This window comes from Python bivittatus, unplaced genomic scaffold, assembly GCF_059951505.1.
Source record: "Python bivittatus isolate LINGU-HERP-01145 unplaced genomic scaffold, Pbiv_v1 ctg000980_np1212, whole genome shotgun sequence".
In the NCBI taxonomy this organism is placed as follows: domain Eukaryota; kingdom Metazoa; phylum Chordata; class Lepidosauria; order Squamata; family Pythonidae; genus Python; species Python bivittatus.
The window spans coordinates 45,040,702-45,068,316 of NW_028277125.1; the positions used below are offsets into that span (position 1 = coordinate 45,040,702).

Below are 27,615 nucleotides of genomic sequence, written 5' to 3' on the forward strand. Positions count from 1 at the left end.
GTGTTTTTAAACTTAAGATGCAATATGAAAATATGAAGTATTCATTTGAAAAAAAAATTGATGGGGTGGTGGGCCTTAATTTCAACACATAAAGTTCTGCTGAGGAACTTTGGAAGAGATTATGGCAAACTGAGAGAAAGCTGAAGTCACAGAAAAGTTTAGATCAGTTTAAAATAGTTCCTAATGCTGGGTATAGATTGGTGCGGGAGGTAGCTTGAAAGGAGGTATTGCAAAAATAATAGAGCATTTTCACTCAGGTACATTTCCCTCTATTTCCATGTAGAACCTTCACAAATTTTGAAAGAGTGGGTGCTATTTACAAATTGTGATGTTCAGATTATTTGGGTACATACAATATGGTGCAAAGGTTTTAGGCAGGTGTGGAAAAATGCTGTAAAGTAAGAATGCTTTCAAAAATATATATTGTAATTGTGTCGATCAATTTACAAAATGCAAAGTGAGCAAACAGAAGAAAAACCCAAATCAAATCAATATTTGGTGTGACTACCCTTTGCCTTCAAAACAGCATCAATTCTTCTAGGTACACTTGCACACAGTTTTTGGAGGAACTCGGCAGGTAGATTGTTCCAAACAATTTGGAGAACTAACCACAGATTTCTTGTGGATGTAGGCTGCCTCAAATCCTTCTGTCTCTTCATGTAATCCCAGACAGACTCGATGATGTTGAGATCAGGGCTCTGTGGGGGCCAAACCATCACTTCCAGGACTCCTTGTTCTTCTTGACGCTGAAGATAATTCTTAATGACATTGGCTGTATGTTTGGGGTCGTTGTCCTGCTGCAGAATAAATTTGGGGCCAATCACATGCCTCCCTGATGGTGTGGCATGATGGATAAGTATCTGCCTGTATTTCTCAGCATTGAGGACACCATTGATCCTGACCAAATCTCCAACTCCATTTGCAGAAATGCAGCCCCAAACTTGCAAGGAACCTCCACCATGCTTCGCTGTTGCCCCCAGACACTCGTTATTGTACCGCTCTCCAACCCTTTGGCAAACAAACTGCCTCCTGTTATAGCCAAATATTTCAGATTTTGGCTCATCAGTCCAGAGCACCTGCTGCCATTTTTCTGCACCCCAGTTCCTATGTTTTCATGCATAGTTAAGTCACTTAGCCCTGTTTCCACATCAGAGGTATGGCTTTTTGGCTGCAATTCTTCCATGAAGACCACTTCTGACCAGACTTCTCTGGACAGTAGATGGGTGTACCTGGGTCCCACTGGTTTCCACCAGTTCTGCACTGATGGCACTGCTGGGCATCTTCCAGTGTCAAAGGGAAGTAAGCATGATGTGTCTTCCATCTGCTGCATTAAGTTTCCTTGGCCAACCACTGCACCTACAGTCCTCAAGTTTGCCCATTTCTTTGTGCTTCTTCAAAAGAGCTTGAATAGCACATCTTGAAACCCCAGTCTGCTTTGAAATTTTTCCCTGGGAGAGACCTTGCTGATGCAGTCTAACTACCTTGTATCTTGCTGCTGTGCTCAGTCTTGCCATGGTGTATGACCTGTGACATGAAATTATCTTCCACAACCTCACCTTAGTAGCAGAGTTTGGCTGTTCCTCACCCAGTTTTAAGCCTCCTACACAGCTGTTTCTGTTTCATTTAATGACTGTGTTTCAACCTACATATGAAATTGATGATCATTAGCACCTGCTTGGTATAATTGGTTAATCATACACCTGACTCTAATCCTACAAGATCCCTGACTTTGTGCAAGTGTACAAAGTGTGCAAGTGTAAGAATTGGTGCTGGTTTGAAGCCAAAGGGTAGTCACACCCAGTATTGATTTGATTTAGATTTTTCTTCTGTTTGCTCACAGTGCATTTTGTAAATTGATAAACATAAACAATTACAATATATTTTTTTAAAGCATTCTTACTTTACAGCATTTTTTCACACCTGCCTAAAACTTTTGCACAGTACTGTATGTTTGAAAATATTTCTTATAATTCATTTGTTTAATTCAGTTTTCTTCCTTCCCACCCCAAAAAGTGCAGTGCTTGCTTTGGACACCTTTTTTACCTGTTGAAAAAGGTGAAATGAAGATTGTTCCATGGTTGGCTAATTGGAGGGAGAAGCCCATTTCCTCTGAGGAGTGCAGGCTGCATAGAAATGATGAATGGTTTGGAGATTTATTAGCAAATGCTTGTTGCTTAAAACCAGCACCAGTAGATTATTTCCTTCAGAAAAAAAATTAGGAGTCAGTGCTTGTTACCCTTCCCCACTCCAGAAAGATAAAGAAAGAAAAAAGGATAATTGGAAGGAGTAGTTTGTTTGAAGATAACCACAAGGTGCTTTTAATTTTTGGTCACTCTTCTGATTCTGAAATTTCAAAGTGGAGGGCAGCTGTTTGATGGCACACCTGTTGCTTGAATTGTACCTTGCCCAACCATATAGCATCAATGGAAGATGCAAACATTTCTTCCATTCTGCTTTACCTGTGTGTGCTTTCTCTTCATTCACCTAAGAGCTGGGCAGCCCTGGATGCCTTTTAGAGTTTGTTTAGAATTTATATCTATCTATCTATCTATCTATCTATCTATCTATCTATCTATCTATCTATCTATCTATCTATCTATCTATCTATCTATCTCCAAATCTAGATCAATATTTAGATCTATATAGTTCTATATAGAATTTAGACCTCTGAATCTAGTAATTAAGTAGTATTTTTAATTCAGTTCTTCAGCTTTAGAGTGGAAAGCATTGCATATTCTTTGCTTTGGCCCATCAACTTTGTACTCTTTGTGCTTAAATCCCCCCCACTTTTCCCATTAAATTTGTCAGCAAATTTTATTATGGTACCCTTAAACGTGGTATTTAATTGGTATTAAACGTTTTTTTTTGCTTCATTCTTGTTAGGCATTTCCCTTTGGGGAAAGGAACAGTTTGCTCAAAATGTTCTAGAAAAATGAAATAGTTAATTAACTATAATACGATGCCTATAGCTGGCTTTTCTTTCACTAGGGAACTTATAATATCGATGGTATTTTCAGGCAGTCTCTGATTCATACTGCTGGACCTTTTGACTACTTTAGTGGAGCTTTTTCAGCAGTGTGTCTTGAAGAATGGAGAATGGTTTGGAAGCAACTGTTAAAGTGATTTCTAGGAGAAAGAGGATGGAAGGAGATACCAACCTTTTTGAAGGGAATAGGTTAGGCTACTATTGCCCTTTCTTACTTTTTGATGCCATCTAAAATAAGCCATGGTGACAACAAAATGAATCCTTTAGTTTAAAGATACTTCTAAATACCAAGTCAGTTATGGGAAAATTTCTCCAGGACCTGTTTATGGATGAAGATGCTGATTTAGGCTAAAAAACAAATGCTTCACTGAGACAAAGATCAGTTTTTGTCAGATATCTCTATCAGATAATTTTATAGCATAGCAGATGAGGCCTGGAGGATGGGAAGATAAAATTCCTATCAACTGCCAGCACTCACTCTCACTGTCAGTTATGTGTTCTGTTTAAGTCAATCTAGTGATCAGAAATGAAGGAGTTACACATGACTGTTACTATGGCCAAGGTACTCTCTGCTTATTTTTAATCTAATTGCCGTTATGAACATCCACAAGTGTGCCTGATCAGTTAAAATACTCCCCATGTCTAATATATCTTATTGCCCAGAGTCACTTTGTGTGAGATGGGCAGCTATATAAATGTAATAAATGAATGAATGAATGAATGAAGTATCTTAATGTTTTCCTTAATGCAACTGGAGATTTTCCTCTCTTGGCTATCAGTAGTTCAACAGGATGCTGACACAATTAAATGATAAAAATAGTTTCTTAAGCACCAGTATAATTCAGGATGAAGATTGGATATCCATTTGGAGACATATTCTACGCCTTCAAAGAAAAGTTGTTCTCTCTTTGCTGTTCCATAATGCAGACTGGACCAGTAATGCTGTCCCATGCAGTTCAAAGACTTCTTCAGCAAGATGTGGGATGAGAATGAGCTAGAATGATTCAACAGTTGTTGTGAATAATCTGAATTATATTTTGCTGATAAAGTCAGTCATATCTGCCTTAATTTGGACTCCAATGTTGGGGCAGGCCAATTTTTCCAATCAGTTCAGATGCTTTTCAGATTGTAGATCTTGTGGATGTGCCCACGGTGTCCAGAGAGATGATTTGTCCCTTGTCCATTCCAATTTATTATATGAACAAAATGGAAATGACCTTATGGTTGAACAGTATTAATGCCTCTTTGCAAGGAGGGTTTTTCATTTATGCTAAAAGAAAACTATACTTCCCTTGATCCAAGTGAATGGGGCAATTATACCATACCATCTCTGGGCAAGGAATTTGAGAAAGTAGGTCCCTTCTATAAAGCATGCCAACCTACTGATTTTTGCCCCATCAGAACTGGCAGGGTTGGCATGCTCCAGGTCCCTTTTATTGGGAAATGTCATCCAAAGGGGCCTAGGAATTGTGCTTTGTCTGTTGCAGCACCCACCCTATGGAACAACATTTCGTGAGAGATCTGGATGGCCCTGACCCTTTTGGCCTTAAGTAATATTCCTTCAGACATGTGGCTTGGAGGTTAAACTAGCCCTGTTGGTGTAACTGTTTGTTTGGTCTTTATGGGTTGAAAATGGAATGTTTGAGACTCAGGTTTATGTTTAGTATGTTTTTGTTTCTGGTTTAATCCTCTGTGCACCACTCAGTTACTGTTGTGAGATGGGCAGCTATGTAAGTTGTTTAAATAAACAAAATCACATGTACCTGGAGGATATTAATTATCTGGGTCTGTTTTAATTGGCCTTTCTACTATAATAGAGTTTGAGATTGTTCTGCTCTCCTTCTGGACTTCTTGTTGATGCTGGGTCTTTGGTATATGTACTTCAAATCTGGCAGGATCCTTAGGACAAGTCCCAAGTGGTTGAGAAGAACCATCCTGATGCTTGTCTTGCTTTTTACTTTATCTTCCTCATCTAAATATTGCCAGAATCTAGAGATAGAGAGATAAAAGTGGAACCACAGTGGAGTGCTCCAGCAATATCACACTCAACTGTATCAAATGCCACCAAAAAATTCAAGAGTAACATGCTACATTTCTAAGGCTGTCTTTGTGTCAAATCCAGGTCTGGAAAAGTCAGGATAATCTGTTTAATCCAAGAGCTTCTTGAAAGTCATCATTCTTTATATCAACTTGACTAAATATGGACTATTGAACACTGGATTATAGTGTGTTAAATATTTAATAAGATTATGATTGATATGGTGATAATTTCAGCTTTTATTTAAATAAATATTCTTAATTAGATAATTTGCTAACTGAAATAAAATGGGAAGAATCTTAGATTTAGCTTTTTCACAATGTATTTTTTTTTCTCAGTTATTTGTGGGGCATGAGCATCCCCAGAGGATGGTCAACAGCATCAAAATGGTGGGCACAATGAGGGTGATAGAAACTCCAGCACTGCGGATGCCCCTGGTGTTGAGGAATGTTTCTGATTGTGTGAACAGCTATAGCTGATAGCTAAGAATACTTTACTGTATTTACTCTTGGAGCTGAAGTAATATTTGCAGCTTTTGAGTGTTTGAAATGTGGCAACATAAGAAACTTTAATTTGAGGGCTCCATTTAATCTCTGATGATTCCTCTATTTGCTCTGGAAAAACAACATAGGCACACTTTTCTAATTCTAGAATGCATCTACATTCTGCAGTCTTAGTATAGGAAGAATGTATGCCTTATTGAAGGTCACATTACACAATGGCTTTTTTTTCTCTTTACATGTGGAGAATGTATATAAGAAATTGAAGTTTACCAGACTGTGTAACTGACAATGAGGTGTTGTTTTTTTTAATAGTACACACATCATTTTTAAATCTGTAACATTGTCTGTTCCTTTTACATACCTGGATGATTTTCCTAATTGGGCTATGCAGGGTCTCTACCACCAATTTTTGCTAACTTGGTTTCCTGTCTGCTTTTAACTGCTGCATGACTGCTAAGTGCTCACAGTGAAGGAGCATCTCCAAACTGAACAGAAATTATGAGCTGAACACTATTTATGAGCTGATCTTATCAATGGGAATTGGAATTTGTCTTTGTTACTTAGCCAGTTTTATACAGGGATATGTACATTTTATATTATGGAAAGTACAAATATAATAAAGTATATATCTTACATCAGTGATTAAGGTTTCAAAAAATTTGTATAGCAAAATGAAAGGCAGTGAGGCAGTTGAGGTTCAAGCTGATGGCTAGGTGGCTATGAAAGCATAGGGAGCAGAAAACGAGTTTAAATGATGAAAGAGAGAGACAAAGCTGTGAAGGACACTTGACATTCCACTTACTTTCTGCCTTTTCTTCAAGCATTGTCTACATGTTGTTCGGTATAGCACTGAAAATAAGTCCAATAAAAACTGGAACTGTCAGGATATTTTCTTTCTTTCCTTCATTCTGCCTGCATGTCTCTTTGCTTTAAATAAGTGTGCCAGATGCCTGTCTCCAGTATGTGTCACAAATAATGGCAGGTGTCTGAATTAGATTGCTCTTACACATCTTTCACATGCTGGGACTTATGGTGGTGTCTTGTTTGACTCTTTCATGGGACAGATCTCAAGAATAAAACTGAGGAGGATTTTTTTTTAAGTTTCCAACTGTCATCATATCCTAGCACATAAGATTTCTAAGGAGAAGAATTCCAAATAAATAAATACATATAAACATTATGGATTCATCTTAATTTGTAAATGAAATATGCTGTTTTTCAAGCATTTTTATTTGGACTAGTAGCACTTTACTATAAATGCTGCCTTGGGAGATCAAAGTAAGTAAGATATCTTCACGGGGAAATAGATTTTCTAGTCTAACCCTACTTTGTCTTCCATTCTGTTTTTGAGCTTGGGAGAAGTTCTGTAGCTCAATGTAAAGATAGGAGAGCCTGCTTTTTGTGATGGTACCTGTGCTTCAGCCTTTGCATAGAGAACTCTCTGGTTAGAGGTGCCATTTCTCTTCACTCCCTCAACATGTTGAACCCCCAAGAAGCTTTTGTCTGCATACCGCATGCATGTCTGGCGCTGCTATTCCCACATGGGGCACTCTCCCTTGGCAAAGTCGCACTATTCAGAGATGGTGGCTGAAAGAACTTTGGCTAATTATGCTGGACTGGAAATTACCACTTTGCTGTGCACTCCTGCTGCTGAGGCTGTTTATTCAGGGCTGTATTTAGTGGGAACAAAGCCACCCCGCAGAGCGAGTTCAGTCCTAAGTATGAAGCTACAGGTAGAAGCTTTAAAATAAAGGGGGTAATTACCAGTGTCTCCAGGTGAAAGCCCCTCTGAACTTCAATAGCTCCATGTAGCTGGTGTAGGGAGGGGGGGAGGGAGAATCCCCATTCCCCAAATAAATGATTCCCACCAGGCAATTAAGGGAAAATAATTTCACCCAGTGAAGGGTTAGCAAGCTGCTGCTTAGAAATTGTGGCTTTTTTTCCTTTGCCCTTGTTTGTCATTGCATGAGGAAACAAAATGCCTTCAAGGAGGAGGGAGGAATGATTCCCACATATATACCCCAATTTCCCTAGTTGTTAAGTGGCTTGAATGTACCTAGTGGGGAACAGGGGAGGGAGAGAACAAATAAGGCACAAAAAGGAATCACTGGAGCTTTACACCTGAGCAGGCTTTGAAGATTTTGACAATCCCATTCACAGCCTCTTGTAAGATATGTGTGTGAGTGGGCATAAGAACCATCTAAGCAATGAAACAGGAATGGTGCTCTTTTTCCACAGTATGTGGAAGACATAGAACAATCCACATTTCACTCAGCTGCTGGAAACCTGCAGGGGAGTGAAGGAAAAGGGCCAGAACATCTACTGGCACACTGGGAAATAAACAGAGCTCTTCCTTATTTATGTAGTCTAGCACTGAGCAGGGACCATTTAATACCATCCTTTGATTTTCTGGGCAATTCCATCAATGTGCTATTTTTAAAATAGAAACTTTCATATTGTTTTTGAACCCGTATTTTAGGAAACGAATAACAAACAAACTTTACAATTAAGACTACAGTACGTTTTCCTTTATAGAAAATAGGAATGCTATATTTCTCTGAAACTCTAGAAGGCAGGGATATGCAAAAGTAGTATTTTGAAACAATAAAAGAGCTTGAATTTCCATCAGCTGTGTTAAAGATACTTATTTTGTTTTTGCAATGGCTTGACTAATCAGGATTGCTTCTTTCAAGCACCAGTTTTTATATATTCATGGATCACAGATAAATCACAGTTAAAACACTCGGTTTGTCTCAAGAGGCTGTTTTACTGTGGAGGTGAGAAGAAATTTATGAAGCTCACTGTTAGCAAATAGGAAATAAAAATATTCAATGTCTAATGGATCTTAATGTTTTCCTTAATGCAATTAGAGATTTTCCTCTCTCGGCTGTCAGTGGTATTACTGAGCCTTGGCCAATCCATAGAAATGGTTTGGAGAGTTGATATCATTGCTTCTAAGCACTAGGACCCTGGTTCAACAGGATGCTGAAAGAAGGCTGTTTATACCATCCCTTGATAGAGAGAATGGAGCAATTATAGTTCATACCATCTCTGACCAATAAAATTGAGAAAGTAGTAGCTTCATAATATCACATACATCTAAATTATCTGGATCTGCTTTAATTGGCCATAATATAGTTTGAAATTGTTCTGGTCTCTTTCTGAACTACTTGTTGATACTGGGCCTTGGTATATGTACTTCACATTATGTCCAGGGATGGTTTGGCACCATAGCTGCTGTTCTGTATCACAAATGAGGAACAGCTGATGCATAAGAGATGGGAATTTTAAAAAAATAATTTAATTTATTCAGAGAGGGGAAATTGATGCCATTTTCTGGGTTATGGATACTCTGGCACCCATAAAAAATTGCGTACTCGCAGCTTTGTGAACATAAAAATATTACAGAAGTCACGTTAAGGGACCTCAGTTGAATTTTGCATACTGCTTCAGGAACTGATCCCCCTCCCTCGCCCCCTCTCTTCCTTCCTTTTTGAAGTAAACCATTTAAAGTATGTGACTTTCATCTTTACTGCTTGGGTAATTCATAGACTGTTTCATAACTAGCAGAGATGGCATTGTCTCCCCTGGAGTAGCTCACTATTTTGGTTCTTTCTGGCTCTTTCACTTCAGTAGATAATGCAGTAGCAATTTTATCACCCTTCTTTTTCTGTATGTTTTTAAAGAAATATTTACTTCTTTTATTTAGAAAATATATATCATGTCCATTATATATTGCACATAGACACAAATACACACACATACACAGACACAGACACATATAAATGCACAAGGTTGATATAAATCACAAAAGATAAAATTGTCCCTTTAAAAGTCATGGTAAAATAAAGGACAGATATTATGTTAGAAGAAGACAGGTTCTGTTTTAAATAGTAGAAAACCTTTCTAGTAATAAGAGCAGTTTGACTATAGAATCATTAACCAAGCAATGCAGTGGGTTCCCTTCCACTTGATGTGTACAAGCAGAGGTTGAACAGGTATCATCTACACTGACCAAGTTAGACTAGATGTCCTAATCAGATTTTTCCAACTTTTGATTCAATTGATTCTTTGACTGGCCGTTTCTAGGTGTGTGTGTGTGTTTAATTTGCTCATTTATTTAATATAACAAATATTTTGTAATATTAATTACAAAATATTTGTTATATTAAACAAATATTAATGTAATAGTAATTTTCCCACCTTTTTTGCTCTGTTCTCACCAACCTTATTCCGACCAAACCTTGTTGCCTTTAGCATGACACAAGACTGAATGTGGCTCTCACCCTAAAAGGCTTGCTCACTTACTTTGTTTAACTATCAACAGTTCTATCTTGTATGCTAGATGGATGCTAGATAGATGTTCTTGTATGCTATTAGCAGTTCTTCAGTGTCTCATTTAGAGGTCTCTTTGGAGCAGTTTTCCATATGCAAAGCAGGTATGGAACCACCCACTGTGTATAGTTTAACTTGGGTCCATTTGGAATGTGTTTGCTTGAGAGCTCAAGATGTCTCCTGGGAGATTGTAGGGCAGACAGAGGAAGTCTACCCAGAATCGACCACTGAGCTCTTAGGCTAGAGGAAGAAATTCAAATAAAAATGATGAGGGTGTGTGCATTTCCAGAAGAAAATCAATGGCTGGGAAAATGCTAAGCATCCCTCTTCCTTTTGTAGGCCTGACAAATCTCCTCTGCAGTGTTCCTCACGTATTAGCATTACACGACATTAGGAAGAGCCTAATTTCTTCTAATTTTCTTCAAACAGCTACTTTAATTCTTAGATTTATTTCCAAAGCAACAAAATTAATAGTAGATTCTGTTAAACTAAAATAGACAGTACCAGTCCTGGATAAAAACTGGTTCTGTGTCCAGATACAAATTTTCTCTCACACATTGCTGTGTTTTGTCTTATTCCTTGCAGAACTACAACTTAATATCTATACAGCTTATAACTGTTAATTGCTGAATTTCAAAGGAATACCAAGTTGAAATCATAATTGTATGTTCTTGGACTTCTGCATACTTGTACTGTCCACCTGAACCTGTCTTTTCTCCATACCCCCCTTGTTCATTCCCCAAACACAGTGGTAGTTTTGAGCATACCTGCAAGTGTTTGATACATCTACAAACACATTCTTTTTGAAGAATAGTTTGGGGGAAAAAAAACATTACATTTCAAAACACTCCAGCTGTTCATTGTCTTTTGCTCACTCTTCCTTCCATAATATCATATTTGTATTTCTGTGTTCTGTGGCAGGGAAAGAAACTTTTTTGCAGTGGGCAAGATGAACAGATAGGTGGAGGCAAGGCATCCAGCAAATTTCAAAATGGCTAACATATATTTGGAAATTCTGGAATTCTTAGATAATTAAACTGTGTGCATCTTCATATTAATTAGTATATTTAGGAGATTAAAAGATGAGAAAGAGGGGCAGTGAATATCACCACAGCCATCAAATTTCTTATTCCTTTTCCAAAATCTACTGGAAAAAAAGCACCACAGAGCATCCTCACTTTTGGAAAACCATACTTCCATTTATTACCAATTAACTGTTTTTCCATATTTAGAGAAAAAAATGGCAAAAGGGCTGATGACCAAAATGTAATGTTGCTTGAATGTCTGGAAAAATGGTGTAATGAACTATTGTCAGTGCACATTAAAAAATCCATCTGGAAGTAATTCAGGTTGGGATTATATCTTTGAATGCTTTTATCTTAAAAAAAAAAAAAAGTAAGCCATGAAAATAGAAATTCTGTCTGATAAGGAACAGAGTAGACTATAACCTGTGTCCCTGAGGGATTTTTTTTTCCTGCTTGTACTCTCTGTGTCTATGAGAGAGAGAGTGCACCAGAGAGGGATCAGTGAACACTCATAACAGCATTCCAAAAATGCTACTGTCCACCTGTAACTGATTGATTCTACTGGATACATAGACAATGTTTTATTTGGGGCAGTAGTTTAGTAATCACTAGCTAAATAGTGGTAGTAGTAGTGGTGGTGGTAACTTTATTTTGGGCATCAACAGGCATAACATGCATAACATTCAAGAATAAAATTACAGTCCTCCTGTTATGGTAATAATCTAATCTGTATAAGAAATGACTAAAATGTAAATTATTAGCACAAGCTAAAATCGTGATGCCAATGTCATTAAGATTTTAAGATTAAGATTATAAAGATGATGATGTCATGCCATATATGACAAAAGTGAATACAGAATAGATTTATTTAATTTGGATAAAACTATAAGATAATAACTAAAATAAAAATTGCTAACATGAAATATAAAATCTGCAGATAAAGTATATTTAATATTAATATTGAAGCTATAAAAACTATAATACAGTAGTGTGGTATACAATAGTGTATAAAGGAATGACAGTACTGTAACTTAAAAGGCTAAAGAGCTAAAACAATGGTAAAAAAATATAACTAATATGCAAATTTATGGGCATAGTCTATGGCAGTCTGATGGATTGAATGACTGTGGGTAAGTTAATTGTGTCAGTAGAATCATGGTCCATATATAATAAAATAAGCGCCTAAACTACATCATTAGCTGCTACTGACCATCTGTGGGTGGAGTTTTCACATGATGTAACAGAATTTTGCTACATTTAGAGAAATAAAGTTATTATGATCATCTGGCAATTAATATAAATAAAATTTATCCGTGTCTAGGAAATTTGGATAAAAGATGGGTAATCAGACCCTAAAGTCCCTGTAAAAATGGCAGTTAAGGAGGACACAGACTGTAGTTTCTGTGGCACCTGTACCATAGGGGCAATGCTGTGCTTCAAAAGGAAGATCTGTATTTCCCCTCCTGTGCTGCTTTGTGAAGCACATTGAACTAGCTCTAAGTTAGGGAATTGAAATATGATAGATAAGAAGCTTGTTTAGAATCTAAAATGTGGTTGTTTATGAATATATCCTGTGGGAGAACAGCAGATTCTAACTGATATTTCTGTGTCCCAAATCCTTTGTTTTAAAATTAATTTAGCATGATCTGGCCCATTGACAAGATAGCATCACTGGGAAACCCATAATAATTCAATTTCCTTAGTGTTACTTTTTCCCATGAGGATATCAAATTGTCTGCCAAAATTATATGGACCAGTTCAAATGGGTTATGGAGTACCTTTAGGCAGTAAGTACAAATATTTATCTTGAGGCTGGATTCAACTTTACTTACTCCTGTTCCTGCCAGAACATAGAATTTGGAACACAGTGGGGGATCTGGAAGACATTTCTTAAAAATTTGGTTTGGACTCTCTCTAGGACAGCATGTTGTTGTACAGTCCTAATTGAGCTCCATATAGCAGCTATGTTAGTCTGTAGCTTCAGATAACTTGATTGCAGCAGATATAAACTGTGCCTTGGACAAAATAATAAGTTTAAATTGCTGAAGCTGATTTCTGTGCATTTTGAGCTACAGAATCCAGGTGAGTGTTTTGGTTGCTAGAGGCTTGAAAAATTACTGTTTAAAGATATTGACCTGGTTGATGGTATGTCCACCTAACTGCCAGATTCAGGGTTTTGGGTATTGAGGTACAAGGATCTTGGTCCTAGCAAAATTTATTATTAATTCCTCCTTATTGCAATAAGAAAAGAGTGATCTTAACACTCTTTTAACTGACAAAGATCAGAGGCAAAACTACTGCATCATTGGTGTTTAATAGAACACTGATGTCCCTGTGGACTAGCTTGGTAGGGTGAAAAGCAAGATCACTTAAATGAGGCACCAGAGAATGTATTTAATAATTAAATAAAATTGGGCTTATACACATCCTTGTCTAACTCTCCTTTAGCTAAATATATTTTTGTTTTTGAAACAAATTTATTTCAGTCTAAGACCAGCATAATACAACATTTCAAACTGTAGGATTTTGAACCCTCACAGACATAGCAATTTATGTATACAGCCTATCAACAAAGTAGATAAAAGATTAATAGCACAGAACTCAACTTTCAAAAGTTGAAAATTAAAAAAAAAAATTCTATATAAATAGGCCATAATAGTTCTGAGACTAAATACATGGAAAACCAAACACAATAGCAGTACAACAATGCAAATGTTTTTCTATTCTGTTGCATTCTGATCTTTCACAGTGTCTCTCAAGCATTCTTGTTGTAGTAGCCGCCATTGTTGTTTCCTCTTCCTCTTTCATTCATGCTCCTTCAGTAGTATATGAAAACTAGATATTGTTCTATTAACACTAAACTGCTGATTGTTTATTTGCTCTGTTTGTGTGAGGTTTCTCTGGAGAGAAGAACATTTTCTCACTGTCCAGCAATCTCGTGAGAATATGCACACATGTGGAAATGCTTCTTAGTGTAGACACAGCTTGAGACCATTTGCTGTGCAATGCCTACTTCCTTCCTACTCTTGACCATGTTTCTAATGTTAGGCCCTCCTTCCATCACTTTCCAGAGAGGGGGTGCTGTAAGTTTGTGTGACCTTAGCACTAAATATAACTGTACGAGTTACTTTCCATAATGATGTCAACTGATTAGGTTAGCAGGTTGATGGCAACTACAATAAGACATGACATGTTCTAATGACTCACTTTAGCAGGGACACAGAAGCAGCGAGGAGGAAGATACAGGAAAGACAGGGGGACCACAGGTGCTGACAAAGACTTTAACCTTTGTTGCTATAATATCAGTATTTCACAGGCCAGGCGGTTTGGTAACCCACTTCCAGACCATCAAAAATTGATTTAATTGCAATTCCACCCCACCCCCCCATTCAGAGTACTGAAGCTTGACTAATTGGAGTAATAGAGAGTAATAAGGCTCTGATTTAAAAAAAAAAGCTTTCCTTTGCCTCCTTTTGTATCTTGTGTCATTGCCTGTCAGAGGTCAGGGAACCTGCATATTCTATGAGACTCAGTTGCCTTCATTTGGACAAATTAGTTTACCCAACAGTAATTAAAATGCCAATGTGTGTTGGGGAAAGCTGAATGCAATTGATGGGCACGTTGGTGAAGGATCTGACAGCTTTGGTGGTTGCTCTCACACTAACGTGTTGGTGTAGACTCAGAGGCTGCATAAGTTTACATCTGTGTGGATAACACAGTCCTGTGGTTGGAAGAGGCTCAAAGTATCCTTTTCCTTGGTCTCTTGTCAGTGTGTTCTGTCCTTCTGTTTCTTTTTGACACTTTGGTTCATTCTTTCCCCATATCCAAACTCTTTGTCCAAACAAGATGTTGTTAACCTAGTTTGTCATATACCCTAACAGTTGCAGATCTGTTGCTAAGAAATTGCTTCTTTCTTGCTTTATTTATTCTTCATATACAGTAGTTTCCAGAATGGGACAGTTAGAACTAATTTAAAAGGTGTGAAGATGAGGGAGAGGACTTTGATTGAAACCTGCATGTATAATCCAGATAATGTAGTCCAGGATATAAAAAGCAATAAAGGTCTCAGAGAAAATTATTGACTTACAAAATATAATGAGACAAAAACTGAAGATTTTAAAAAAAGAAATAATGAGAACCTTAGAGTTTATCTACTCCAACTGCCTGCTCAGTCAGGATCTACTAGACCTTCTCTACACCCAGGCTCTGTTTCTAGGCTCCAGAAAAGAGAACTCACCACTTAATGTAGCAGCCACTTGTTCTACTAGCAGGCCGTTTATATAGTCAGGAAATGCCTTCTGTTATCTAGCCTGAGCATATTTCCTTGTAGCTTTAACCCATTGGTTCTGGTCCTGCCCTCTGGGATAATAGAGAAAAAATCCACTCCCTCTTGTATGTGACAACTCTTCAAATGTTTGAAGACTAGTATCATATCTCCCCTTAGTTATATCTTCTGTAGCAAGCCAGATCTCCCTTATCTTATACTTGTGCCTTTCATTTTTTGTTCTTTTGACCTAGATGCAGAAGTTTACATTTCTTCTTATTAAATTCATTTTATTCATTTCAGCCCACTGCTAAAGGCGGTCTGGATCTTTTTGAATCTTGGATCTTTAATCTAAAGTGTTAGCTATCTCTTCTAGCTTTGTGTCATCTGCAGACTTGATAAGCATCCCTTCAACACTCTTGTCCAAGTCATTGATGAAAAATATTGAACAGCATGGGCCTAGTGAACTCTACTTGATAACTTCTCTTCATGCTGAAGTGGAGCCATTAATGAGCACTCCTTGGGTACAGTCAATTGTGAGTCTTCAATTTTCAATCTTCTCCCCCTTTTTTGAAGGAAAGACTTCCAGTCTTTTAGACCTCCAAATGTTCTCAAAGTTTATAGAGAGTGACTTTGTAGTCACCCCAACTAGTTCCTATAGTACTCTAGGACAGGAGTTTTCAGGTTTTTCAGGCTGTGAAATCTATTAGTTGAAAACGTAATCTGGAATCCTTGATCAAGAAGCAAGGCACTGCTGATAGAAAATTGGCTGCATTTGAGTGGGATTTTTTGTTTGTTTGTTTTTGCCCTTAATCTTTGATAGAACCCCATCATGTCCTTCAAGAATCCTAGGGTTCTGCAGAACAGTTTGAAAAACTCTGCTCTAGGATGCAATTCAGCTGGCCCTGGAGATTTGTAATCTAGTCTGTCCCAAACTACAGTTCCCCCAGTGGTATAACAATGACCAGCTAGGGCTCCATTTTCCTTCTCACAGAAGGCAGACTCAAATAAGAGTTAGGAAGTTCTGCCTTCTCACTATCACCCATTACTAATTTCATCATTTTCTTTTCACAATGGACCTATACCCTCTTTGGCTTTCCTTTAGTTTCAGACATCCAAAGAATCCTTTTTGTTTCTTTTGGTATTTTCCATAAGCCTCAGCTCATTCTGAGTGTTAGCCTTTCTGACCTAGTTCCTGCAGTTTCTGGAGACAACCTTGTATTTTACTTTGGTTATGTGCTCCACCTTTGATTTCCTGTGCATGTTCTCTTTTCTCCACTGTTTTAGAAAGTTCTGTATGCATCCATGATGCACTCTAGATTCTCCCATTTTTCCTTCTTGTGGGAATTGATTGTGGTTGCATCTTTAGTGTCTGGTTTCATTGGGTTCCATATCCTTCCTGGGCAGTTTTCTTTTTCCTGCATGCAAGGAAAAGGGGGTTCATGTAAGCTATAAAATAGCACACAGATAGACAACCTGATACCCTCCGTGCTTTGGACTACTACTGCCACATACCCCAGTAGCATGGTCAGAGTTGCAATTAAAAATATCTGGGCATTTAAGATTGCCTATCTTTAGAATAAATAAACAAATGTTTATTTATTTATGCTGTATTTTTATACTATCATGTTTCCTAGCATCCATAGCATCAAATAGGACAGCACAATAAGCCCTAGTTTTCAAACAGGTGATGCTTGGAAGTAAAGATTCTTTCAAGTTCAGCTTAACTCTTGTTGATAACATGGATGCTCCCATGTTGGTTTTTTTGGTTGACCTGTTACAACATGGACGCTCCCATGTTGAGTTTTTTTACTGATCTGTTACAGTAACAATGCACTGGTATCAGTTGCTCCTCCCATGCGAAATGGCCTTTTAGCTCATTTTGACACATGGGCAAGAAAGAGGAAGATATTTGAAATGTGAATCTTGGAATGTGTGTGTGTGTGTGTGCACACACGCAATGATTCAGCTTCACTTGACTAAAGGTTTACTTTATTCTATTGGCTTTTTAAGACTCTATAATAAAACTATTTACTTACCTCTACCTGCAAGCCTTTTAGTTCCAGTATTGGTCTAAGTGAAGTCTGACAGCAAAACCAGCAACACCTACTCCCACTTTTACATGAGGAGAAATTACTTTGATTTTCTTACATGCATGCTGATCCTCCTGCAATGCTTTTGATTATAGTGCTGGTCACTAACATTTTGCTCTAGTATCAGAACCAAATTTTGCTGCATCGGAACCTTGTAGTAGTCAAGATGGACCAGTTGAACCAGACTATGAATATACTGGAATATACTTTTGCCTAATGGTCTTGTATTTCTGCCCTACTCCCCACCCCCTGACTCAAGCATCATAACAACTGTGATGGTGACAGCAGCAACAACAGCCACCATTCTTCAGTGACAGTCCCCTGTCTTCTTGCCTGATAGATGTGATGGTGATCATGGGATATTTATGACTTTCCTCCTTCAATGTGAATTATAGATCTTGTGAAGGCTGGGAGAATTTTCCATAAATTGTTCCCATGTAGGATTTATAATTGGCCTTTTGACTGGAGGAGCTATAAAATGAATGATTCCTCTTCTATAACAGAACAGCCTATTGACAATTAACAAACTTCATACCAAGGTTGAAAGCTGCCTTTAACAATCTCCAAGATCAGTGACAGCCAGCTGCAAAAGCCAGAACTTAGAGCAAAGTAAATGTTCAGTGTACATGTATGTGGGTGGTTTTCCATTGTTAGCTCAGAATGTGAGCTGGAATACATTGGCCAGTGTAAAGATGAAATATGAGATAAGCTCATTCTACACAATACTCCAGAGATTTTGGAAGCATTAATCCAAATCTGCTTGAGTACAGATGGAAGGCTTGAAAAATTGCAGCAGATATGCCAATATTCTCTTTAATTCTCTCTTTCTCCCTCCCCACTTTAAAGGGTTTGGATATTGAACCCATCCATTTGGGAACCAGCACAGGTTAAAGAAAAGCAGCTGCACTATGTACATAGTCTGTGTTGACACTGTGGAGGATCTGATCATTTTGTAAAAAAATGCCCTGCTAAGACTCACCTGTCTTATGTGGTGGTGAAGTGCTGTACTTATGGAGAAGGGTGACATTTTGCAAGCAGATGCCCTAAGTGCTGCATAGCTCCATAGTCAATCTCTTCTTCAAGGGTCTTGGAAGTATGTATGTCTGAAAGTTAAGCAGGTCCAAGTCATGCAGTGCTAAGCACAGATATTTAATACTTTAAATTATTTACCCTCAGGCTGGTTCTGCAATATACTACTATGCTCTAATAGATTCTGGTACTACGGACAGTTTTATACACTGTTCCATCATACACAATATACCTTGTCCACTCAGCGGGTAAAACCCCCAGTGAAGGTAAAAATCATAGATGGCAGACTTTTACTCTGTATCAAATTTCTGAATGCACAAAACCTCTTCTCAACCATCTGTAACCATCAAGAATCCCTGCAACTCTATTTGGTTCTCCCTTTGCATTTTCCTTCAGCAGTGGGAATAGAATGGTTTTAGCTTCACAACCCATGTATTCAGTGGGACTGAGATAATATTATAATTGATCTTAGACATGCAAACTTCACTGCTTGCAAGGTTGAATCCTCCTCCCCTCAGTAGGAGGTTTTTCTGTCTTACCTGCCAAATACTCTACTTATGCTGATATTTTGGGGAGGGAGGCATAGATCCCACAGATTCTGTGACTGTGCTATAAGCCTTATTCCTTATCTGATACTGAATTAGCCTTTCTAAAATAATTTCTTGTTAACATTTTGTGGAAGGAATTTATTTGCCCCTATTTGCCAGCAAGTACCCTATCATTTTGTTAAAAAAGAGATAGTTCTTTACTCTCTCACAAGAGTTTCCAAACTTTGTAATAATTAGGGATCACTATCCCCTTCCTCTCTTCTCTGAACTCTTAAGAATGGTTACTCAGAAAAGCCTGATTTATATGAAAGAGGAGCACAAATATTTAACTGCATTTGACACCCATTATGAGAAGTTTGAATACAGAATGATACCATTTGGACTTGCTTCAACTCCTTTAATCTTCTTGAGATTTATGAACCACATCTTTCAAAGTATTTTGAACAGGTATTTGGTAGTTTATTTGGATAATTTATTCTGAAGATCTAACTCCTACACTAAACACATTTGAACTGTATTACAACTAGACTGTCAACACAGTTTATATGTTAAAATGGAAAAATATGCCTTTAATCTACCTGCTTTGGATTATTTGGGCTATTCTCTTTCAATGGCATCTAGATGGATCCTGACAAAGTGGAATCCATTCAATCATGGCACCCTCTCTTGGAGTCTCAACTTGCAAACTTTTCTGGGATTTGCCTATTTGTGTTGTCATTTTATGATCACATCCCATCAAAGTCTGAACTGACCACAAAAAATGGGAAAATCTACAAACTTTGCACAAGCTTAGACAATGCCAAGCGGGGTGGGCACAATTCTTTTCTCATTTCACCTTTCATATCTATGTTCCTAAGTTATAAAACATAAGATTCTCTATCATGAAGGCCTGAATACTTCCCCTTTTGAGGCTCACCCCCACTTCTGAGATGGCTAGTTTATTTTCCATATTACCTAGTACTGCTCAATAATCTGATTTCTAACAGAGTCACTCAATTCACACTGTGTTTTTTGGAAGGCCCTTTTCAGCCCTTAAGCTCCATTTTTCCTTTGCTGATCACCCAAATCCATTGGAAAACTGAGGACAAATGCCACTTTGGAGCAGTACCATTGTTGCTATATAAGCAAGACAGCTGGCCCAGTCTTTTGCCTATGGCTGAGTTTACCTATAATAATACCTCAGTTCATTCTTCTACTCACATGTCACTGTCTCAGATCTCATATAATTACCATCCACACCTGTTGCTTAATGCCTTCCCACCATCTCCTGTTTTGAAAGCCTTGGGTTTTCCATAGAAACTCCAAGCAGCACTAGATCTTGTCAAAGCTTCCTACAAATAAACTGCTAACCAAAATTGTCAAGAAGCCGTACCACATTGCTTTTGGAAACTGCATATGGCTTTCTACCAGATACTTTTCCTCTAGAGGACTACCTAAAAAGCTAGATGACAAGGTTATTGGACTATTCCCCATAAAAATACTAATAAAATTTGTCATTTTCCACCTGCAGTTTCAGCTAATGAAAGTAATCTGATTTTAAAATGTTCCTTTTGGGGTCGTAAAGGTTCTTGCCCCATATGCACCTCTGCCACCACACCTGTCTTGATGATGGGAGAGGAAGAATTTGAGGTACGGATTATATTTTGGATTCCTAGTGAAGAGAGGCAGAGTGAAATATGTAATTAATTGAAAAGGTTATTTAAACAGAGAGATTGTAGGAATCAGATGATGATGTTCATGTTCCCAACCTATTCCAACAGGTCCATTTGCAATAGCTGCACAAGCACAAATGACCTGACTGGATTTGAATCTACTGATTCTTGGATCTGAGGTGGAGGGATCCTGGTTTGGGGAAGAAGGCAAGTGATAGGGTTACTACCGACAGAGGGATGCAGCACCCTATGCCCAAAGCTGTGGGAGAAGCTTTTAAAAAGGGGAGATAAATGAAGAAAATGCAACATTGATTGAAGTTCCTCCCTCTGAGGTGTTTGTTCTTAGGGGGAGATAATTCCCCTCTGCATATTCCCCTACCCATCCTTAAGGGGAAGCTGTGGAATGGGAAGAGTTGCTATGTAAGTGTTATAAGTCCTCTCAGAATCTTCTGTCTACTTTCTGTAGGAAGTAGAAATTACTTTTCCCCAACCAAATCCCCTGGTTGGTTGGGGGAAACTTTGTCTAATGAAATAATAGATGCAGATTGAAGGACATTTTAAATGTAGAGTATTATTGTGCCTGGAAAGAATTTGTATAGGATAGGGTGTTCATAATGACCTCAAAAATAATAAATGAAGATTGAGGGACATTTCTAATGTAGAATATTAACATTCAACCCAGGATTGAGCAAAATATGAAAATATTTGAGATATCTATATTTTCCCAAAATCAGTTTGCAAGAGATGAACGGGGAAAAATCTGACTTGATATTGGCATCTGCATTATCAATGCTTTAGGAAGGAATAGGTGAAGTGATTGTAGACATGCCATTCTTTGCATGAGGAAAAGTGTCTGGAGTATTTGTAACAAATTTATTTGGAGAAAACTAGGATGCAGCAATTGTAAAAAGAATATGCGGATCTAAATATGTTCTGAGCATGTAATTCTATTGCTCTATTATTCTGAAAGTTCTTTACCCCAGGATGTTTTCTACTTCTTCACAACAAAACAAAGGATGTAATGTTAGAGGAGCAAATGATTTTTCTTCCTTGTAATTGCAATTCAGACATTTAAAAAATCACTTCTTTGTGCTTTGGAACAATAACAACAAAAGTAAAATGCAGTGTAGGTCTTTATCCTTGCCCTCAATATTAGAAATATTTGAATTATGAGAACTTTCAGATTCTTCTAGAATGGGGTGAATTTGTGGGTCAGAGTCTGTGTAGTTTGCAGGATGTGGTGCAATTTGGAAGCCAACCCACCAAGAAATTTCTAATCCCAATCACAACAGGCTATACAAGCAGAGTAGCAGGGATTAGTGCTGATGGTCTCCACCCCTCTCTTCAGTCCTATTGACATACCTTGATGCTAATTTAGACCTGTGCAAGGATGTTGCATACCTTCTTGTGAAAGACCTGTGGGTCTGCGTTGAGCAAGGGAGAGAGGGAGAGAAAGCAAGACAGAAATCTTAAAAACTGAATTGCCCACTTCAGTGATTTCCAAGCTGCTATTATGTTTCTAACCACGGTAATTGGCTTTACCATTTATTAATGGCTTATGCTAAAGAGACAAAAAGAGGCAAAATTCAGCAATCTTTTTTTGTTAGTTCTGGGCTCCATTGAGTACAAGACTGCTTGCTGACTTGGGGGATCAATTGATGTGCCGCCCTATATTTAAGAGCTTGCAGATGTTCTAAAGACTTATCTTGGATAGCCCATGAGGTGTGGAATGAATTCTTGTGTTTGGATCTTTTGGTGAAAAGAATATGCTGCTAGCTGATGAATAAAAAGCAGTCTCTTAGCTCTGGTTCTTGGCATTCTCAACATAGATAACATAAAAGATTCCTCTTGAACTCATATAATAATTCTTTGAGTTATGGCCTTAATTTAACCAAACAAAAAACAAAACGCAAAAGATTAATATGCTTATATCCTCCAGATGTGTTAGAAATATGCTCACTTAGCTTGCTCTCCAGGAATATGGGAATTGTAGTCCAGTACATCTAAGAACAACTGGTTAGGGATGGCTGGTTTAATATATGAACTGATTATGTTTTAGCAGAATTTCTACAGTGACAATAAATGTTTTATGACTATTCGAATTTATATCTTAGATAGATAGAACAAGCCACACTTCTTTCATAAAGAGTTGTGAATATAGTTTTTGATTTCTTTCCTGTGTATACATTATGAAGCCAGTAAAATGGATGGCCAGTTCTGATCCATAAGCTGCTATACAAAGTAGTCACTTTTTATTTTAGAGAGAAAGGCTTCTACTGTATGTAAAGATCAATTGTAAAGAACAAATCTATGAAATTCCCTCCCAGCTATGGTTTGAGAGAGAACTGGTATAAAATGTTTTACTGACAGTATACAACTCTGCAATAATAGCCAAAATAGACAACAGCAATAAAGGTTGGAAATGCCATGAAAGAGAAGGAACATTCTACCATATGTGGTGGACATGTAAAAAAAATCCCAAAAGTATTGGAAAGATATTCACAGCACTATTCAGAGAATTTTAGGGACCAAATTTGAAATGAAGCCACATTGTTTTTAATTAGGCATAATTCCAGAACACATCAGTAAAACATACCATAATTTATTAAGATACATGCTTATGGCTGCAAGAATAAACTTTGCACAGTGCTGGAAAAAAGACATAGTACCAACAATATCAGGCCGGGAGCTTAAACTTGGAGAATATACAGCAATGGCAAAACTAACAGTGTGTGTGTGTGTGTGTGTGTGTGTGTGTGTGTATATGTATATATCACAGAAGTTTAACTAAATTTAAGCAAGAATGGCTTCCATATATATTACATATTATACAGCAAGGTAAACCACAAATATTTAGAGTATGGTTTCTAAACCTTATGCCAACAGGTACTGCAAACTGGTTGGAGTACAAAGAAGGGGGAAGTCAGAAATTAAATAATTACTTATATTATTTTTAGGGGTTTTTTTCTTTTCCCCTTTTTCTTCTTTTTTAACATTTATAAACAATAATATTGTGGAGATTTTGGGATTAAACTCAAAAATTTATACTTTTTTATATAATAAAAATTACAATATATTGTACTTGAAACCTTTACTAATGTTATATTGAGTAATAATTGCACAATCTCAGTAATATCTGTTCATTCATAAATAATACCTTTTTTGAAAATATACCTTTGTTTTAAAATAATGGACTAAAATAATAATAATAATAATAATAGAAGCACAGTTAATATACTTAAAAGACAGAAATGATTATATTTATATATATATATATATTTGTATATCTGTATATGTTGTATTATTCTTGAATAAAGTTTTTTAAACTGGAAAAGAAAAAGATCAGTTGTACTAATGGATTAAATTTAGAGAGCTTAAACAAAGTGCAACATTGCATTTGATCGTTCCAGTCCAAGCTTTAGCTGTATTTCTATGTAACTCTTCGTAACTAAGCAATATGAACCAGTACCGGCAATGTTACAGACATAAGGATGATTCAAGTATGTGTTTGGCTACCCAGTGAATAATCTTTAAATCGTTTGTTGAAAAATGCGTCCCCTGTTTTAGGGAATGGAAGTCATATGATTATTATGGCATTTTGCCTATATTACTGTTTTATAATTTTATTGTTCTATGTACCAGAACTGGTATTAAAAGAACAATTTCCCATATTTCCTACTCCAGGTCTCCCCAATGTGGTGCCCTCCAGTGATATTGGACTTTAATCCAATAAACTCAACTAGCATGGAGGATTATGCAAATTGCAGATGGTTGTCCTACTTCAATGACTTGACATGGACTGCTTGAGATTTGTACTATTCTTTTGTCTGTTGGATTGTCAGGGCATGGAAGCTCTATGCACTGCATTTCACAAAAGTCTTCTGTATATTCATTTACTTATAGCACAGACATTTAATAGTGATACAAATCTAATATTACTTGTTTTCTTCTTTGACAGTTCATTTGTGACTGGAACAGCATGCTGTGGACATAATTCACCTTTGAGAATTTGGGACTTAGAGAGGTAAGAATCTCCTAAGCTTTTGGCGTGAATAGGAACTAATGAATTCATTTAGTTCTTCTAAATGACTTTGAATTATTATTTAACCATTGAATTTGGTTCTAAATCTTGAATTAGGGATATTCTCTCATTGCTCGATTATTCCATATGCATTTTGGTAACTTAAACTGATTTCCTGTTTGTTCTGATGGCAAGGAAGGACTTTTAACCTTATTTGATATTTTCTTTCATGCTAGAGTGAAATCAAGCTAATTCTGGATCTGTTTTTGCTGCTGCCGCTAAATACTTCTCCTTTGATTCTATAACCTTAAATAGAAATCTAATGTTATCACATTCCAATATAATCTTAATTAAAGCAAATTAAAAGCTGAACTCTTAGGTGGATCAAAAGACTTTTATAAATGAAAGAATTATGGTTTAAGGTAAACTTTTGTGAGAAGAGAATTCCACAACTGGGAGCCATAGATAAAAAGGCCCTGTCTCTAATTACAGGTCTTCAGGCACTGATCTTAATGTCCAGACTGGTCTATAGCAGTAGTCTGATTTCTGAGCTTTTGGTTGAAAACAGTACTTTGAATATGTTGGGAAACAGATCAGAAGACAAGGTAGCTGTTTAATGTAGTATGATGATGCACTGTATGCCTATTCCAAGTGAATTAAAACATTTGTGAATTTTGTTCTATTGGGGTACTACCTGTAGTTTTTCAATCTTATTCAAAGGTAGCCCCTTTGTGCATTACAATAGTTTAAATTTTATCAGTGTACGGACAGCTGTGGTCAGGCACACCCTATCAGGATAGTGTTCCAGCTAGTGAGAAATGCCGCAAGGGCCATGTATGCCTCTAAAGATGAGGCAAGAAAGTTAATTGGACCAATTTCTCTTAACACATACTCACCCTTAGTCCTCATACACACATCCCTATTGCCCCTTGTGCAGAATAAAAGATGAGACCAGCTGAGATGAATTGAAATAAGCATGCTGCCCAGTGATGCCATCAGAAGGGAATCTCCCAGGTGAGAAATTATTTCCTAGCTGATATATTGGCACAATTGATAATAGTTGGTTTCTCTGTGAGAGAATATACATAATGTTTTCTTGTATACAGATTCTACAGTATATAGTTTTGAAGAGATTTGATTTTTTTCTCTCCAATCTCTGGTAATATGTTAGTGTGCACCTCTGTAAACATGTCCAATTTTGATTTTTCTTGCTTTGATTTTTCTGAAAAAAGCAATTTGTATTGCTGTACATTATGCTAAAAACTTACTTAGTTCAGCACTCTGCCCACATGCAAGATGTGATTGAAACAGCATCCTTTTGCTCAGAATTCCCCAGCTAATGGTACTGAAAGGCATACTGACTTTAATACTAGAGATAATATATAATAGTAACCTTTTCCATCCCTTGTGTCTCATTTCCCTAGTCATTGGCAGTGTGTGTGTGTGCATGTCTTTTGTCTATTCTGCTGTAGTATCTAACAGTTGGCTTGTCTTCCTTTTCTTTCTTTCCTGTCAAATTATTAAACTGTTAGTATAATTTCGGTAGCTAATAATCCAACTTTTTCTCAATTGGCACTATTGAATCTACATATATCAAGAGGTAGCATATGCCCCTATATTTGGTTATTGCTGTCATATTTCGTAAGTTATTGTGGTTTTTTTACCATTTAAATATAAGAAATAAATACATGACATGCTTTAAGATTTCTCCATTTCCTGAGAGAGATGTTGAGTGTAACAATTCATTGAAGAACTGTTATGTACACAGAAACCTTTTTGCAGAACAGTGTACCTGTGAAATTAGTTTATTATAATGCCATGCTATAGAGTAATAACATGGTTTCTTTGCATTAAGAAGGCTTAGTTTAAATACTGCATTTAGACTAAGAGAAGATGATGTTCAGCTTACTTCATATATCCAGTCTCCTTGCCCATGAACTTTTTCTGGGTTACTGCACATAGAACAACAACTGTTAGGAGCAAATAGGGAGTGGCTATGTCACCTTTTCTGCCTTTCCCAAGGAAGCTTCCACAGATAATAAAGCTATGTAGAAAATAGGATTAAGGTAATGAACAGGCAGGATGGAGTTTGATCTTTCAATAAGGCAAAAGCCTGACTGACAGGCAAAGCTAAAGCCTGGGACTCTCTAACCAAAGAGATTCTTCTTACAGTGGGTGCAGATTCATGGATTCCTTCCTTTTCACTTGTTGTAATGGAATGTAGTGTGCCACTGGGCAGCCCTTCTTGGGCCTCACAAATGGGGAGGAGCAGACATTGCATAATTTAGATATAATCTATAGTTGTTGGGGCACCCTTACATGAAGAACGGTTATTGGTGAATACTGGGCAGTTACAGAGAAAAAGGATCAAATAAGTGTGTCTCTAGCTCTCTATACCATTCCTTTTTGTGTTTTTCTTTTTTTATTTGTTACTACATTACTTTTTTCTAAACAAGGATTATTTTTATTTGTGGCTGTTTTCTTTTGAGACCACCATTGGTCTCACATTATAGAGAAAACTATCTCCATCTCCATCTCCATCTCTATTGCTGTGAATAGCTTCAAGCATTCAAAACAAACAACATTCAGGGCATTTTGCTTCCTACTCCAAAAATATGCACTCGTATGAGACAATTGTAACTGTGTCTTTCTCTGTCACTATTGTACAATAAATAAAACAAGACTATGAAAAGTCAATTTGTACATAGTCTTGTTTTATTTATTGTACAATAGTGACAGAGATTGAAAAGATTTGAGATTGAAAAGTCAATTTGTACAATTTGTACAATTTGTACAAAGATTGAAAAGATTTGAGATTGAAAAGTCAATTTGTACAATCTCAAATGTTTAGGAATATTCCCATTTTGGGACATTCAGACCATAAAACATTATTTGTGGCCTAATTTAGAGTGTTAAATATTATTTCTTTAGAGCAGTCCTGCTCCTGGGAGATAGTGTCACCTCACTTTTCATCCTTGTTACCCAAAAAATATGGTTTGTCAGTACACTATCAGATTTTATGTTTCTTCTTCTTGTATTTCTGTAACATTTCGTGATGTCTTACTTGTTTCTCCTTAGATTGCTCTTGCTGCATGCTCGCTCGCTCGCTCGCTCTCTCTCT

At 37.1% G+C, this 27,615-nt stretch overlaps 1 protein-coding gene across 1 annotated transcript in view; it reads left to right on the plus strand.

The window, feature by feature from the left end:
- Nucleotides 1-27,615, plus strand: part of FBXW4 (F-box and WD repeat domain containing 4) — a 96,416-nt gene that overhangs the window by 41,026 nt on the left and 27,775 nt on the right. The window contains exon 6 of the mRNA XM_007425943.3: nucleotides 24,432-24,497. Within this exon, the coding sequence (XP_007426005.1) occupies nucleotides 24,432-24,497 (66 nt within the window). The remainder of the gene's footprint in view (nucleotides 1-24,431; nucleotides 24,498-27,615) is intronic.